The following is a 13,228-nucleotide window of genomic DNA, read 5'->3' as shown; positions in this document are numbered from 1 at the left end:
AGACTTTATTCGGGCCCGGTTTGAAAGAAATTATCGCTGATATTACGGGAGGTAAAGGCCATGCCCTGCCTCAAGACAGAGCCAAACCCAGGGCTAGACAGTCTAATTTTCGTGCCTTTCGTAATTTCAAGGCAGGAGCAGCTTCAACTTCCTCTGCTCCAAAACAGGAAGGAGCTGTTGCTCGCTACAGACAAGGCTGGAAACCTAACCAGGCCTGGAACAAGGGCAAGCAGGCCAGAAAGCCTGCTGCTGCCCCTAAGACAGCATGAAGTGAGGGCCCCCGATCCGGTAACGGATCTAGTGGGGGGCAGACTCTCTCTCTTCGCCCAGGCTTGGGCAAGAGATGTCCAGGATCCCTGGGCGTTGGAGATCATATCTCAGGGATATCTTCTGGACTTCAAAGTTTCTCCTCCACAAGGGAGATTTCACCTTTCAAGGTTGTCAACAAACCAGATAAAGAAAGAGGCGTTTCTACGCTGTGTACAAGACCTTTTACTAATGGGAGTGATCCATCCAGTTCCGCGGTCGGAACACGGACAAGGGTTTTACTCAAATCTGTTTGTGGTTCCCAAAAAAGAGGGAACCTTCAGACCAATATTGGATTTAAAGATCCTAAACAGATTCCTAAGAGTTCCATCATTCAAGATGGAAACTATTCGGACAATCTTACCCATGATCCAAAGAGGTCAGTACATGACCACAGTGGATTTAAAGGATGCTTACCTTCACATACCGATTCACAGAGAACATTACCGGTATCTAAGGTTTGCCTTCCTAGACAAGCATTACCAATTTGTAGCTCTTCCCTTCGGGTTGGCTACGGCTCCAAGAATCTTTACAAAGGTTCTGGGTTCTCTTCTGGCGGTACTAAGACCGCGAGGAATTTCGGTAGCTCCGTACCTAGACGACATTCTGATACAAGCGTCAAGCTTTCAAACTGCCAAGTCTCATACAGAGTTAGTACTGGCATTTCTAAGATCACATGGGTGGAAAGTAAACGAGGAGAAGAGTTCTCTCTTACCACTCACAAGAGTTCCCTTCTTGGGGACTCTTATAGATTCTGTAGAAATGAAAATTTACCTGACAGAGGACAGGTTAACAAAGCTTCTAAATGCTTGCCGTGTCCTTCATTCCATTCAACACCCGTCAGTGGCTCAATGCATGGAGGTAATCGGCTTAATGGTAGCGGCAATGGACATAGTTCCTTTTGCACGCCTGCACCTCAGACCGCTGCAATTGTGCATGCTAAGTCAGTGGAATGGGGATTACTCAGATTTGTCCCCTACGCTGAATCTGGATCAGGAGACCAGAGATTCTCTTCTATGGTGGCTTTCTCGGCCACATCTGTCCAGGGGGATGCCCTTCAGCAGGCCAGACTGGACAATTGTAACTACAGACGCTGGGGCGCTGTCTGGAATTCCCTGAAGGCTCAGGGATCATGGACTCAAGAGGAGAGTCTCCTTCCAATAAACATTCTGGAATTGAGAGCAGTTCTCAATGCCCTTCTGGCTTGGCCTCAGTTAGCAACTCTGAGGTTTATCAGGTTTCAGTCGGACAACATCACGACTGTGGCTTACATCAACCATCAGGGAGGGACAAGAAGTTCCTTAGCGATGATGGAAGTATCAAAGATAATTCGCTGGGCAGAGTCTCACTCTTGCCATCTGTCAGCGATCCACATCCCAGGAGTGGACAACTGGGAGGCGGATTTCCTAAGTCGCCAGACTTTTCATCCGGGGGAGTGGGAACTTCATCCGGAGGTCTTTGCCCAAATACTTCGTCGTTGGGGCAAACCAGATATGGATCTCATGGCGTCTCGCCGGAACGCCAAGCTTCCTCGTTACGGGTCCAGGTCCAGGGACCCGGGAGCGGTCCTGATAGATGCCTTGACAGCACCTTGGACCTTCAGGATGGCTTATGTGTTTCCACCCTTCCCGATGCTTCCTCGTTTGATTGCCAGGATCAAACAGGAGAAAGCATCAGTGATTCTAATAGCGCCTGCGTGGCCACGCAGGACCTGGTATGCAGATCTAGTGGACATGTCATCCTGTCCACCTTGGTCTCTGCCTCTGAGACAGGACCTTCTAATTCAGGGTCCTTTCAAACATCAAAATCTAATTTCTCTGAAGCTGACTGCATGGAAATTGAACGCTTAATTTTATCAAAGCGTGGATTTTCGGAGCCAGTAATTGATACCTTAATACAGGCTAGGAAACCTGTTACCAGGAAAATTTACCATAAAATATGGCGTAAATACTCACTGGTGCGAATCCAAGGGTTACTCATGGAGTAAGGTTAGGATTCCTAGGATATTGTCTTTTCTACAAGAAGGTTTAGAAAAGGGTTTATCTGCTAGTTCGTTAAAGGGACAGATCTCAGCTCTGTCCATCCTTTTACACAAGCGTCTGTCAGAAGTTCCAGACGTTCAGGCTTTTTGTCAGGCTTTGGCCAGGATTAAGCCTGTGTTTAAATCTGTTGCTCCGCCGTGGAGCTTAAACTTAGTTCTTAACGTTTTACAGGGTGTTCCGTTTGAACCCCTTCACTCCATTGATATCAAGCTGTTATCTTGGAAAGTTCTGTTTTTAATGGCTATTTCCTCGGCTCGTAGAGTCTCTGAATTATCAGCCTTACATTGTGATTCTCCGTATCTGATTTTTCATTCAGATAAGGTAGTTCTGCGTACTAAACCTGGGTTCTTACCTAAGGTAGTCACTAACAAGAATATCAATCAAGAGATTGTTGTTACATCATTGTGTCCTAACCCTTCTTCAAAGAAGGAACGACTTCTGCACAATCTAGATGTAGTCCGTGCCCTGAAATTTTATTTACAGGCAACTAAAGATTTTCAACAAACTTCTTCCCTGTTTGTCGTTTATTCTGGACAGAGGAGAGGTCAAAAAGCATCTGCTACCTCTCTATCCTTTTGGCTTCGTAGCATAATACGCTTAGCCTATGAGACTGCTGGACAGCAACCTCCTGAAAGGATTACAGCTCATTCTACTAGAGCTGTGGCTTCCACTTGGGCCTTTAAGAACGAGGCCTCTGTTGAACAGATTTGCAAGGCTGCAACTTGGTCTTCTCTTCATACTTTTTCCAAATTTTACAAATTTGACACTTTTGCTTCTTCGGAGGCTGTTTTTGGGAGAAAGGTTCTTCAGGCAGTGGTTCCTTCCATATAGAGATCCTGCCTGTCCCTCCCGTCATCCGTGTACTTAGCTTTGGTATTGGTATCCCATAAGTAATGATGACCCGTGGACTGACTACACTTAACAGGAGAAAACATAATTTATGCTTACCTGATAATTTCCTTTCTCCTGTAGTGTAGTCAGTCCACGGCCCGCCCTGTTTTTTAAGGCAGGTCTAAATTTTTTAATTATTCTCCAGTCACCACTGCACCCTATAGTTTCTCCTTTCTCGTTTGGTTCTCGGTCGAATGACTGGGTGTGACGTAGAGGGGAGGAGCTATATAGCAGCTCTGCTTGGGTGATCCTCTTGCACTTCCTGTTGGGGAGGAGTTAATATCCCATAAGTAATGATGACCCGTGGACTGACTACACTACAGGAGAAAGGAATTTATCAGGTAAGCATAAATTATGTTTTTTTCTTTGCATAAATGTTTTGTAGATGATCTATTTATATAGCCCATAAAGTTTTTAAAAAAAATAAATGTATAGTTTTGCTTATTTTTAAATAACATTGCTCTGATTTTCAGACTCCTAACCAAGCCCCAAAGTTGTATGTGAATACTGTCAGCTACCTTCTCCAGCTTGCTCCTGTTTGTGTAAAGGGTCTTTTCATATGTAAAAGAAGGGGGAGGGGGGAGTGTCTTATTTGCCACTTGCAGTGGGCTTTCCAGCTACCTTTTCAACAGAGCCAAAGTGACAGCTTCTAAGTAAGTTTTTAAACAGTTTTATACTGGATTTTTATATCAGTGTGCATCTTATTCTTTATAGTAGTGTCTATTAAATGCAGTTATATGAAAATGAGTGTATACTGTCCCTTTAATCAAAAGTTTAAAGTAATATAAAATACAAAAGCACAAAGTGTAAATGCAGTGCTGTGTTGAACTGGGCTTGTCTCTCTTTCACATACAGAAATGCAGGGAACGCCTCTTGCAGGAGTATAGCAAAATTTGCCTTTAATAATTTCACTAGGAACCTTGCAATGCTGGAGGATCTTTTTAGATTATCTCACCTAACCGGAGAGCTTTAGATCATCAGACCTACAGTGAGACGTAGTAAGCAATAGTAGAGTTATGGGAGAAGTTATATGGAACATTAAAGGGACAGTCTACTTGTTTGTTTGTTTTTTGTTTGAAAATATACATAACGACTTTACTACCCATTCCCCAGCTTTGTGCAACCAACATTGTTACATTAATATATTTCATAACCCCTTAATCTCTGCCTGTTTTAATGCCTATGCAGGTCGCCTCAGTGCATGTTGTTAGCTTTTTACAGCCAGACAGTGCTAGTTCATGTGTTATTTAGGTAACATTGTGTTCACTCCCATGGAGTTATGCATGAACCAGCACTAATTGGCTAAAATGGAAGTTTGGAAAAATCACTGAGATAAGGGGGCAGTCAGCAGAGGCTTAAATACAAGGTAAACACAGTGGTTAAAAGTATATTAATATTACCGTGTTGGTTAAAGGGATTATCTATCTTTTTAAACGGTAACATTTTCCAAGTAGACTGTCCGTTTAAGAGAGAAGATAGCAAGAGGTTATATTATACAATAGGAAGAGTTATAAAGGGATGTGTTACTGAGCAATATGAGGTATATGAAAATGTTATATGGAGTAATATAATGAGGAATTGTTATATGCAGAAACAGGAAGAGTTATATAAACCAACTATATGGACCAATAGATGTAATAGGGAGGGGGATATAGAGCAATAGGAAGAATTATTGGGAGAGGTTATATGGAGCAATATGAAGAGTTATATGGACGGTTTATATAGTGTAGTAAGATTAATCATAGATTGAGTTCATATGACACATAGATTATAGGACAATAGAAGATGGTTGTATAGGCAGTTATCGCTCATTTTCATAGTATCTTCCAATCGTTGCTCTTCCTTTTGTCTCTTATTGAAGTCAGACAAGATATTCCATACCTACGTATGTTGTATTCACACACTATATCTGTTTATTGCTTGTACAATTATCTCATTTATGGCCAGAGATGATCTGCAATTAACCCAGTGGACTTTGGCAAATGTCATAGTAAACAGAGTTTGGATGTTTACCTAAAAGTCCTTGCTCTCCTAGCACTGAGAAAAAAATTAGCAATCAGTATATGAGACAGGTAGTTACCAACATTGTGATCCAGACATCATCAATATATTGTCACTTCTTGTGCAAATTTAACATTAATAAATCAGAATAAATAATAAATACAGATATTTAATGTGAACAATTGAAGGTAAATTACATATGATATGTAGCATTTAGAGAAGATGATTTATTTAGAATATTGAGTCCCGGGTAGTGTTTTGGCTTCCAGCACCTGAATTTCACTATAGAGACATGGACACAACATAGAAGATGTAATACATGTTAATTGCCTTACACAAACTTCAGTGTACCAACTTTGGATGTCTTGTGTTAATTATGGATGAGTCTGGTATATAAAATTTTCATTTTTTTTTCCTGGCAGATACAGGACCTTGAGAAGATAGAGGAAGAACTGCTGAGGGCTGGTGAGAAGCTGCGTGAGCTTCACCGAGGCTAAGCCAAGGAAACGTATACAAACTCTGCACAAAGATAACCACATACACCAAAGTGTAAATGGACACAGACATGCGCACACATATACTTAAAACAGTCTATAAGCCTTTTCCTTTTTATATATATATATATATATATATATATATATATATATATATATATATATATATATATATATATATATATATATATATATATAAAATTTGTTGGTCTTCTTCCAAACCTGGCTATGTACTGTTACAACAATACTGAAGACTTTGCTTTGTTAATAAGGTTATCAAATAGCTCTGTACTATTGAGAAATACATACAAGAAATGGGTTGATGGTTGTTTTGTAATCCTCTATAAAGATTAACCCAATTCTAATTGTTACATACAATATAAATTGTAGAACATTTTCTATCATTATACAAAAGTTCATTTTCCAAAGATCTAATAAGTTGGTACTTAGTTAACTGGTCCCTATAACCAAGGTGACATTTGATAACCTGATTATTTAATTGCTTCATCCATTCTCTCTAACTCAATTCTTTATTTAGGCTGTATGTAATTTCTATATTTGTTTAAAGATGAATATTCCACTTCACATGCACCAGGTGTGGGAATGGTCAATATTTATTTTGAGGAAACCCAATCTGATGGTTTTCTTCACAACACACAGCACATTCTTGTTGATTTGTTTTCTGCTTTGCTGTGTAAATAAAAACCAAATATTACAAGGTGAGTTGTATTTGTTAATCTTCTTGTTTCAGGGTTATTGACAGAGTAACCATTCTTGTTATCTATATCATTATTATGTGCTATTGAAGGACCCGGAGCTCTATTGTGTGAATGAAGTAAGAGTGTCTCGCTTGCTATGAAGTCTGCTAAGTAAATGAAGATGTTTTCAAGTCGATACTTTGAAGGACCCATATGTTAGACTAGACAAAACCCAAACCTGGCTGAGATTGTGGTGTTTAGTTGACATACTTGACTTAGTGGTGTTTGATATACTTGACTTAGTGGTGTTTAGTTGACATTCTTTTTTTAGTAGTCTTTAGCTGACATCCTTCGCTTTGTGATTTTTAGTTGACATCTTTCGTTTAGTTGTCTTTAGTTAACATCTTTCGCTTAGTTGTCTTTAGTTGACATACATCACTTAGTGATCTTTAGTTGACATCCTTCACTTAGTTGTCTTTAGTTGACATACATCACTTAGTGATCTTTAGTTGACATACATCACTTAGTGGTCTTTAGTTGACGTACATCACTTAGTGGTCTTTAGTTGACATCCTCCACTTAGTTGTTTTTAGTTTACATTCTCCACTTAGTTGTCTTTAATTGACATACATCAATAAGTGGTCTTTAGTTGACGTACATCAATAAGTGGTCTTTAGTTGACGTACATCACTTAGTGGTCTTTAGTTGACGTACATCACTTAGTGGTCTTTAGTTGACATTCTCCACTTAGTTGTCTTTAGTTGATATACATCACTTAGTGGTCTTTAGTTGACATACATCACTTAGTGGTCTTTAGTTGACATACATCACTTAGTGGTCTTTAGTTGACATACATCACTTAGAGGTCTTTAGTTGACATACATCACTTAGTGGTCTTTAGTTGACATACATCAATTAGTTGTCTTTAGTTGACATCCTCCACTTAGTGATCTTTAGTTAACATCCTTTATTTTGACAACCCCCACCTGTCAGTCTGTTCTCATATCATGGTGTCCCAGCTTGTCACCAGTCTGCAGAGACAGTTGATGAGCACATGCTAAAGTAGGAACCACTTGTAATAGTTTTCTGGTAAGGTTCCAGTTGTCCTGCATCTGTGGTCCAGCGGTCAGTAGTCATCATGCCAGTCAGCAAGTCAACAGACCGCTCTGCAGGTATCTCTATCTGCTCTGCTGAGTGCTCTTTGGTGGGTTCATTTTCCTTATTTGCACTCCCAATAAGTTTCTCTACGTGTGAAAGCAATGCAGGAAAGAAATCTGGAACCCCTTCATAGCCTAGAAAAAAACCTAAATGTTATCTTTGGTGTATCTATTTTTTGTAAAATACAACTCTGAACAAAGTTATCTTTCAACTTCAAATTAACCTGAACTGGTCTTTGTTGATCCAACACCTCTGCCCATCATTTACACTATAATGGCAGCTGTGAATTGCTAACGAAGCCCCAAATTCAAGATAGAAGCGAATGAAATGTAGACGGAAATTTGACACACTACCACCATGTTTTCTCTCTCTTATCTAACAGATATTATTATTATAAAGAGATTGCAGCCATGTATGTAAAGAACGCTCCCTTACACCAAGCCTAAGTGTAACCAATAACAATGCATTTCAACATTGACAGACCACACTAGATCATTCCTAAGAGGTATAAGGAAGGCGGTCCTATCAATAATCCTATATATAATTATAGGCCAGGCCAGACCTCTAGAATAAAGTGCGTAAAAATCTGAGATTAGTTTTTAAGGTTCTGTATAAAATATAATATATAATAAGGGACATAATACCGAAGGTTTTTCATTTATAATTCAGATTATAAAAGATTCAGATCTTTTATCAAATTTGTTTCATTCTCTTGGTATTATTTGTTGAATGAGCAACATTGCACTGCTGGGAGCTAGCTGGAAACATTGGTTAAACCAATTACAAGTGGCATATATGTTGTGCCACCCGCTAACTCTTAGTAGTGCATTGCTGCTCCTGAGGCTACCTAGGTATGCTTTCCATCAAAGGATACCAGGAGAACAAAGCAAATTAGATAATAGAAGTAAATTGAAAAGTTATTTAAAATGGCATGCTCTATAAAACTGTGAAATAATAATTTGGGGTTTCATGTACCTTTTAAAGGGATAGCAAAGTAAAAATTAAACTTTTATGATTCATATAGCGCATGCCATTTTAAACAACCTTCTAATGTACCTATGTGATCACATTTTCTTTGATCTTTTGGAATCCTTTGTTAAAAAACACACATAGGTAAGCTCAGGAGCAGCAATGCAATACTGGGAGTTAGCTGGTGGCACCACATATATACTTTGTCAAGTGAAATCCACCACAAAGAGTAGATAGGTGTGCACGACAGCAGGTTACTGCAAACACCTGAAGCAATAGGTACACAATCCAATGAATAGGCAGCACCACCTGAAGTATGCTAAAATCTTCCTTTTTATTATTTTATAAGCAGGAGTAGGTATACAAATGACTACGTTTCGGGTTACATACCCTTGGTCATATCAATTATACATGTGCAAAATAACACCTTTAAATACCTTAACCAGGTGGACTAACTCATCCCCTTTAACTCTTCCTTCTCTGCTTTACTCATGCCTTTTGGGCTTAGAGCATCTAAAGTATGAATCCAAAACATTTATTTTCTTTTTAATAACAGCTCCCTATTACCCCTTCTCCTGGGTATGGGGACCCAGTCTATTATTTGAAACATTTACTGTGAAATTCCGTGACCTGCTTCTAGAAAGTGACAGGCCACAGGGGCTTCTTTGTCTCCCTTTCTAATGCTAGATTTGTGTTGCACCATCTAATCTCTTACCCTTTGTGTTGTTTCACCAATATACATTTTGGCGCACGGGCACTTAATTAGGTATACAGCAAATGTAGCATTGCAGGTGTGAAATACCCATTCATTTTAAACCTATTACCTGTTATTGGATGACAAAAACTGTCTCCTTTGATTTCACTATTACAACTAGAGCAACCCAAACATGGGAAACAGCCCTTCTTTTGTGTACTTAGATAACCAGTAGTGTCTCTTTAGACTACCCACATCAGCCCTAACTAACATATCCCTTAAGTTAGGTGGATATGTATACGCCGGCATAGGGGGATCCTTAAAGGTTTTTACTCCAGGATGACATTCTTTAATAATGTGCCAGTGGCGTCTGATTATATTTTTTGTATCTTAGAGCTATTTGTGTTAAATTCTGAGACAAACACCATTCTTTCATCCCTGTCCTCTTAGTAAGCTCAAGTGCTTTTTGGCGTGGAATCCTATTAACTTCTTCTATGTTTTCTTTAATCAATTCTGCAGGGTAACCCCTTTCTAGAAAGCGTGTGCCTTCCTCAGTCAGTCTAGTCTCTACTAATGTATCATCTTTTACAATTCTTTTAATTCGCAACTATTGACTCTTAGGTAAAGATTTTTTTAATGAAGGAGGATGGGCACTGGTATAATGCAACAAAGTGTTGCGGTCTGTTTCTTTGTGAAAAAGATCTGTTAATAATGATCCTTTGTGTTTATACACCTTTGTGTCCAAAAAATTAACACTTTCCTCACTCCATGTAAACTTAATGTATCTAGAGTTAAGATTGAGAGTATGTACAAATTCTTGTAGGGATCCAATGTCACCCCACCATATGCCAAAGATGTCATCTATATAGTGCCACCAGGTGGCGCCATATAGATTGAACAATTCATTTTCAAATACTGTGTTCTTCATACAATTTCATATATATGTTGGCATATGTAGGGGCAACATTGGACTCCATAGCTGTCCCTTGTCGCTGTTTTTTAGAAAGTATATTGAAACAGAACATTTTTACTAGCTACCAGGACACATTTAACCCTTTCAGTGCTAACAACGGCTCTGAGCCATCACAGAGTTTCCCACTCAGGTGCTAACAACGTCTCAGAGCCGTCGCTAGCAGTCTCCCACCTTGAGAGAGATCTGGGGGCTCCTACCCCAGCGATCGGGCCTGTATAGTGACAGGCATCACCGGGGTTTCACATTTTGTGCAGTGACGTCACGCACAATGACGTGATGACGTCACCGCACACCTTTATTTAAAAATTACAATAATAAGTATAGGGAAAGGGGGCATGCTGTTTAGAAGCCTGTATCTCAGGCATCTAAGCAGCTACAGACCCTCAAGACCCACCGCTGGAAAGGTAATCGCCTAACCTTGGCGATCTTGGGGATCTGAAAAAAGATAACAAAATACATATTTAAAAAAAATAAATCAGCTTAGCACCCAGGTGTGAAAGTGCTTAGCACTCAAAGGGTTAATTACATCTATCCCACTTGTGTGGGTAATTTATGTATATAGACTGACAATATCAAGACTGTAAAGGATGCATTTTTCATAATAACCTGATAAAAATGTTTAGCAAAAAATCACCAGTATCTTTGATGTAGGAGGAGAATTGCATGACAAAAAGCCTAAGAACCTAAGCTGGGTACACTGAAACATTGGTGAAAACAGAGTCAGACTCTGCCACTATTGGGAGACCTGGTGGTTTTAAAATGTTTTTTGGACTTTAGGCAGGGTATAAAACACTAGAATAGTGTATTCATCTTTTATAAGGAATTTCCTTGTTTCCAAATCTATAATCTCTTATACACAGTATTAACAATGGTTTCCAAGATTTTTTTCGATGGTTCAGAAGTCAGCTTTTCATATATTGTGGTGTTTGAAAGTTGAGAGAGAATCTCCTTAACATAGTAATCTTTACTTAATACCACCGCTGCTCCACCCTTATCGGCCTGCTTTACAATTATATCTTTATTTGTTATTAAGGTATTTAAGGCCTGTGATTCCTGTTTATTGAGATTGAAAGTTGAAGGTTTTATTCCGTTCCTTTAACATCACCTTTAACTATGATGATGAATTTTTCAGTACTGTGATTATGAACAGCAGGAGTAAATTTGCTCTTGTTTCTCAGACCCAAATTTTTAATAGAGAACTCTTGTATCACATTTTTGTCTAATGCGTTCATTTTATCACAATTAGCAAAAAATGATTTTAGCTTAAGGCGTCTAAAGAATTTATGCAAATCTTTTTCAAGTCTAAACCAGTCCCCTGGTGAATCTCTGCAAAAGGAAAAACCTTTAATCAGTACCTCCTTTTGTGCTTTGTTAAGGTCAGTCCCAGAGATGTAAATTAAACACGGCGGCTGCCACAACGAGTTAAGAAACAAATCCTGGAAACCATTCTTAATACTGTGGATAAGGGCTTCAGGCATGGGATAATAGATTTGGAAACAAGGAAATTCCTTATAAAAGATGAATACACTATTTAAGTGTTTTATACCCTGCCTAAAGTCCATGAAAACCTTTTAAACCACGAGGTCGCCCAATAGCGGCAGGGACTAACTCTGTTTTCACCAATATTTCAGTGTACCTAGATAAAGTTCTTAGGGCTTGTGTCATGCAATCATATTCCTACATCAGAGATACTGGTGATTTTTTGCTAAAAATTGATGAGTTATCAGGGAATTAGGAAAAATGCATTCTTTACAGTCTTGATATTGTCAGTCTATATACATCAATTACCCACACAAGTGGGATAGATGTCATTAACGGTGTCCTGGCAGCCAGTAAAAAGTTTGCTTTGCAAGAACAACAGTTACTTACTGAATTAATGGAAATCATTTTATGCTGCAATTATTTTCTGTTTCAGGATACATTCTATAAACATTGACAAGTGACAGCTATGGGGTCCAATGTTGCCCCTACATATGCCAACATATATATGAATTAGTATAAAAAACACTTAGTATTTTAAAATGAATTGTTCCATCTATATGGCGCCACCTGGTGGCGCTATATAGATGACATCTTTGGCATATGGTGGGGTGACATTGGATCCCTACAAGAATTTGTACATACACTCAATTTTAACTCTAGATACATTAAGTTTACACTTACATGGAGTGAGGAAAGTGTTAATTTTTTTGGACACAAAGGTGTATAAACACAACGGATCATTATCAACAGATCTTTTTCGCAAAGAAACAGACCGCAACACTTTGTTGCATTATACCAATGCCCATCCTCCTTCATTGAAAAAAATCTTTACTGAAGAGTCAATTGTTGAGTGGTAAAAGAATTGTAAAAGATGATACATTAGTAGAGACTAGACTGACTGAGGAAGGCACACGCTTTCTAGAAAGGGGTTACCCTGCAGAATTGATTAAAGAAAACATAGAAGAAGTGAATAGGATTCCACGCCAAAAAGCACTTGAGCTCACTAAAAGAAAGAACAGGGATGAAAGAATGGTATTTGTCTCAGAATTCAACACAAATAGCTCTAAGATACAAAAAATATAATCAGATGCCACTGGCACATTATTAAGGATTGTCATCCTGGAGTAAAAATCCCCCTATGCCGGCGTATACACGTCCACCTAAGGGATATGTTAGGGCTGATATGGGTGGTCTAAAGAGAGACACTACTGGTTATCTAAATACACAAAAGAAGGGCTGTTTCCCATGTTTGGGTTGCTCTAGCTGTAATAGTGTAATCAATGTAGACAGTTTTTTTCATCCAATAACAGGTAAAAGGTTTAAAATGAATGGGTATTTCACACCTGCAATGCTACATTTGTTGTATACCTAATTAAGTGCCCGTGTGCCAAAATTTATATCAGTGAAACGACATAAAGGGTAAGAGATTGGATGGTGCAACACAAATCTAGCATTAGATGTGGAGATAAAGAAGTCCCCTGTGGCCTGTCACTTTCTAGAGGCAGGTCACAGAATTTCAC

At 38.9% G+C, this 13,228-nt stretch overlaps 2 protein-coding genes across 2 annotated transcripts in view; one reads left to right on the top strand and one right to left on the bottom strand.

Annotated features, from left to right (window-relative positions):
• Window positions 1-6,457, top strand: part of CCER2 (coiled-coil glutamate rich protein 2) — a 44,103-nt gene extending 37,646 nt beyond the window's left edge. Inside the window, exon 6 of the mRNA XM_053721600.1 lies at window positions 5,663-6,457. Within this exon, the coding sequence (XP_053577575.1) occupies window positions 5,663-5,737 (75 nt within the window). The 3' untranslated portion in view covers window positions 5,738-6,457. The remainder of the gene's footprint in view (window positions 1-5,662) is intronic.
• LOC128666806 (inositol-tetrakisphosphate 1-kinase-like) overlaps window positions 5,931-13,228 on the bottom strand; it is a 38,421-nt gene continuing 31,123 nt past the window's right edge. Inside the window, exon 10 of the mRNA XM_053721601.1 lies at window positions 5,931-7,724. Within this exon, the coding sequence (XP_053577576.1) occupies window positions 7,456-7,724 (269 nt within the window). The 3' untranslated portion in view covers window positions 5,931-7,455. The remainder of the gene's footprint in view (window positions 7,725-13,228) is intronic.

Source organism: Bombina bombina, chromosome 7, assembly GCF_027579735.1.
Source record: "Bombina bombina isolate aBomBom1 chromosome 7, aBomBom1.pri, whole genome shotgun sequence".
NCBI lineage: Eukaryota > Metazoa > Chordata > Amphibia > Anura > Bombinatoridae > Bombina > Bombina bombina.
Note: the sequence above shows the minus strand (reverse complement) of the source record. Positions and strands in the feature narration are given on the sequence as shown.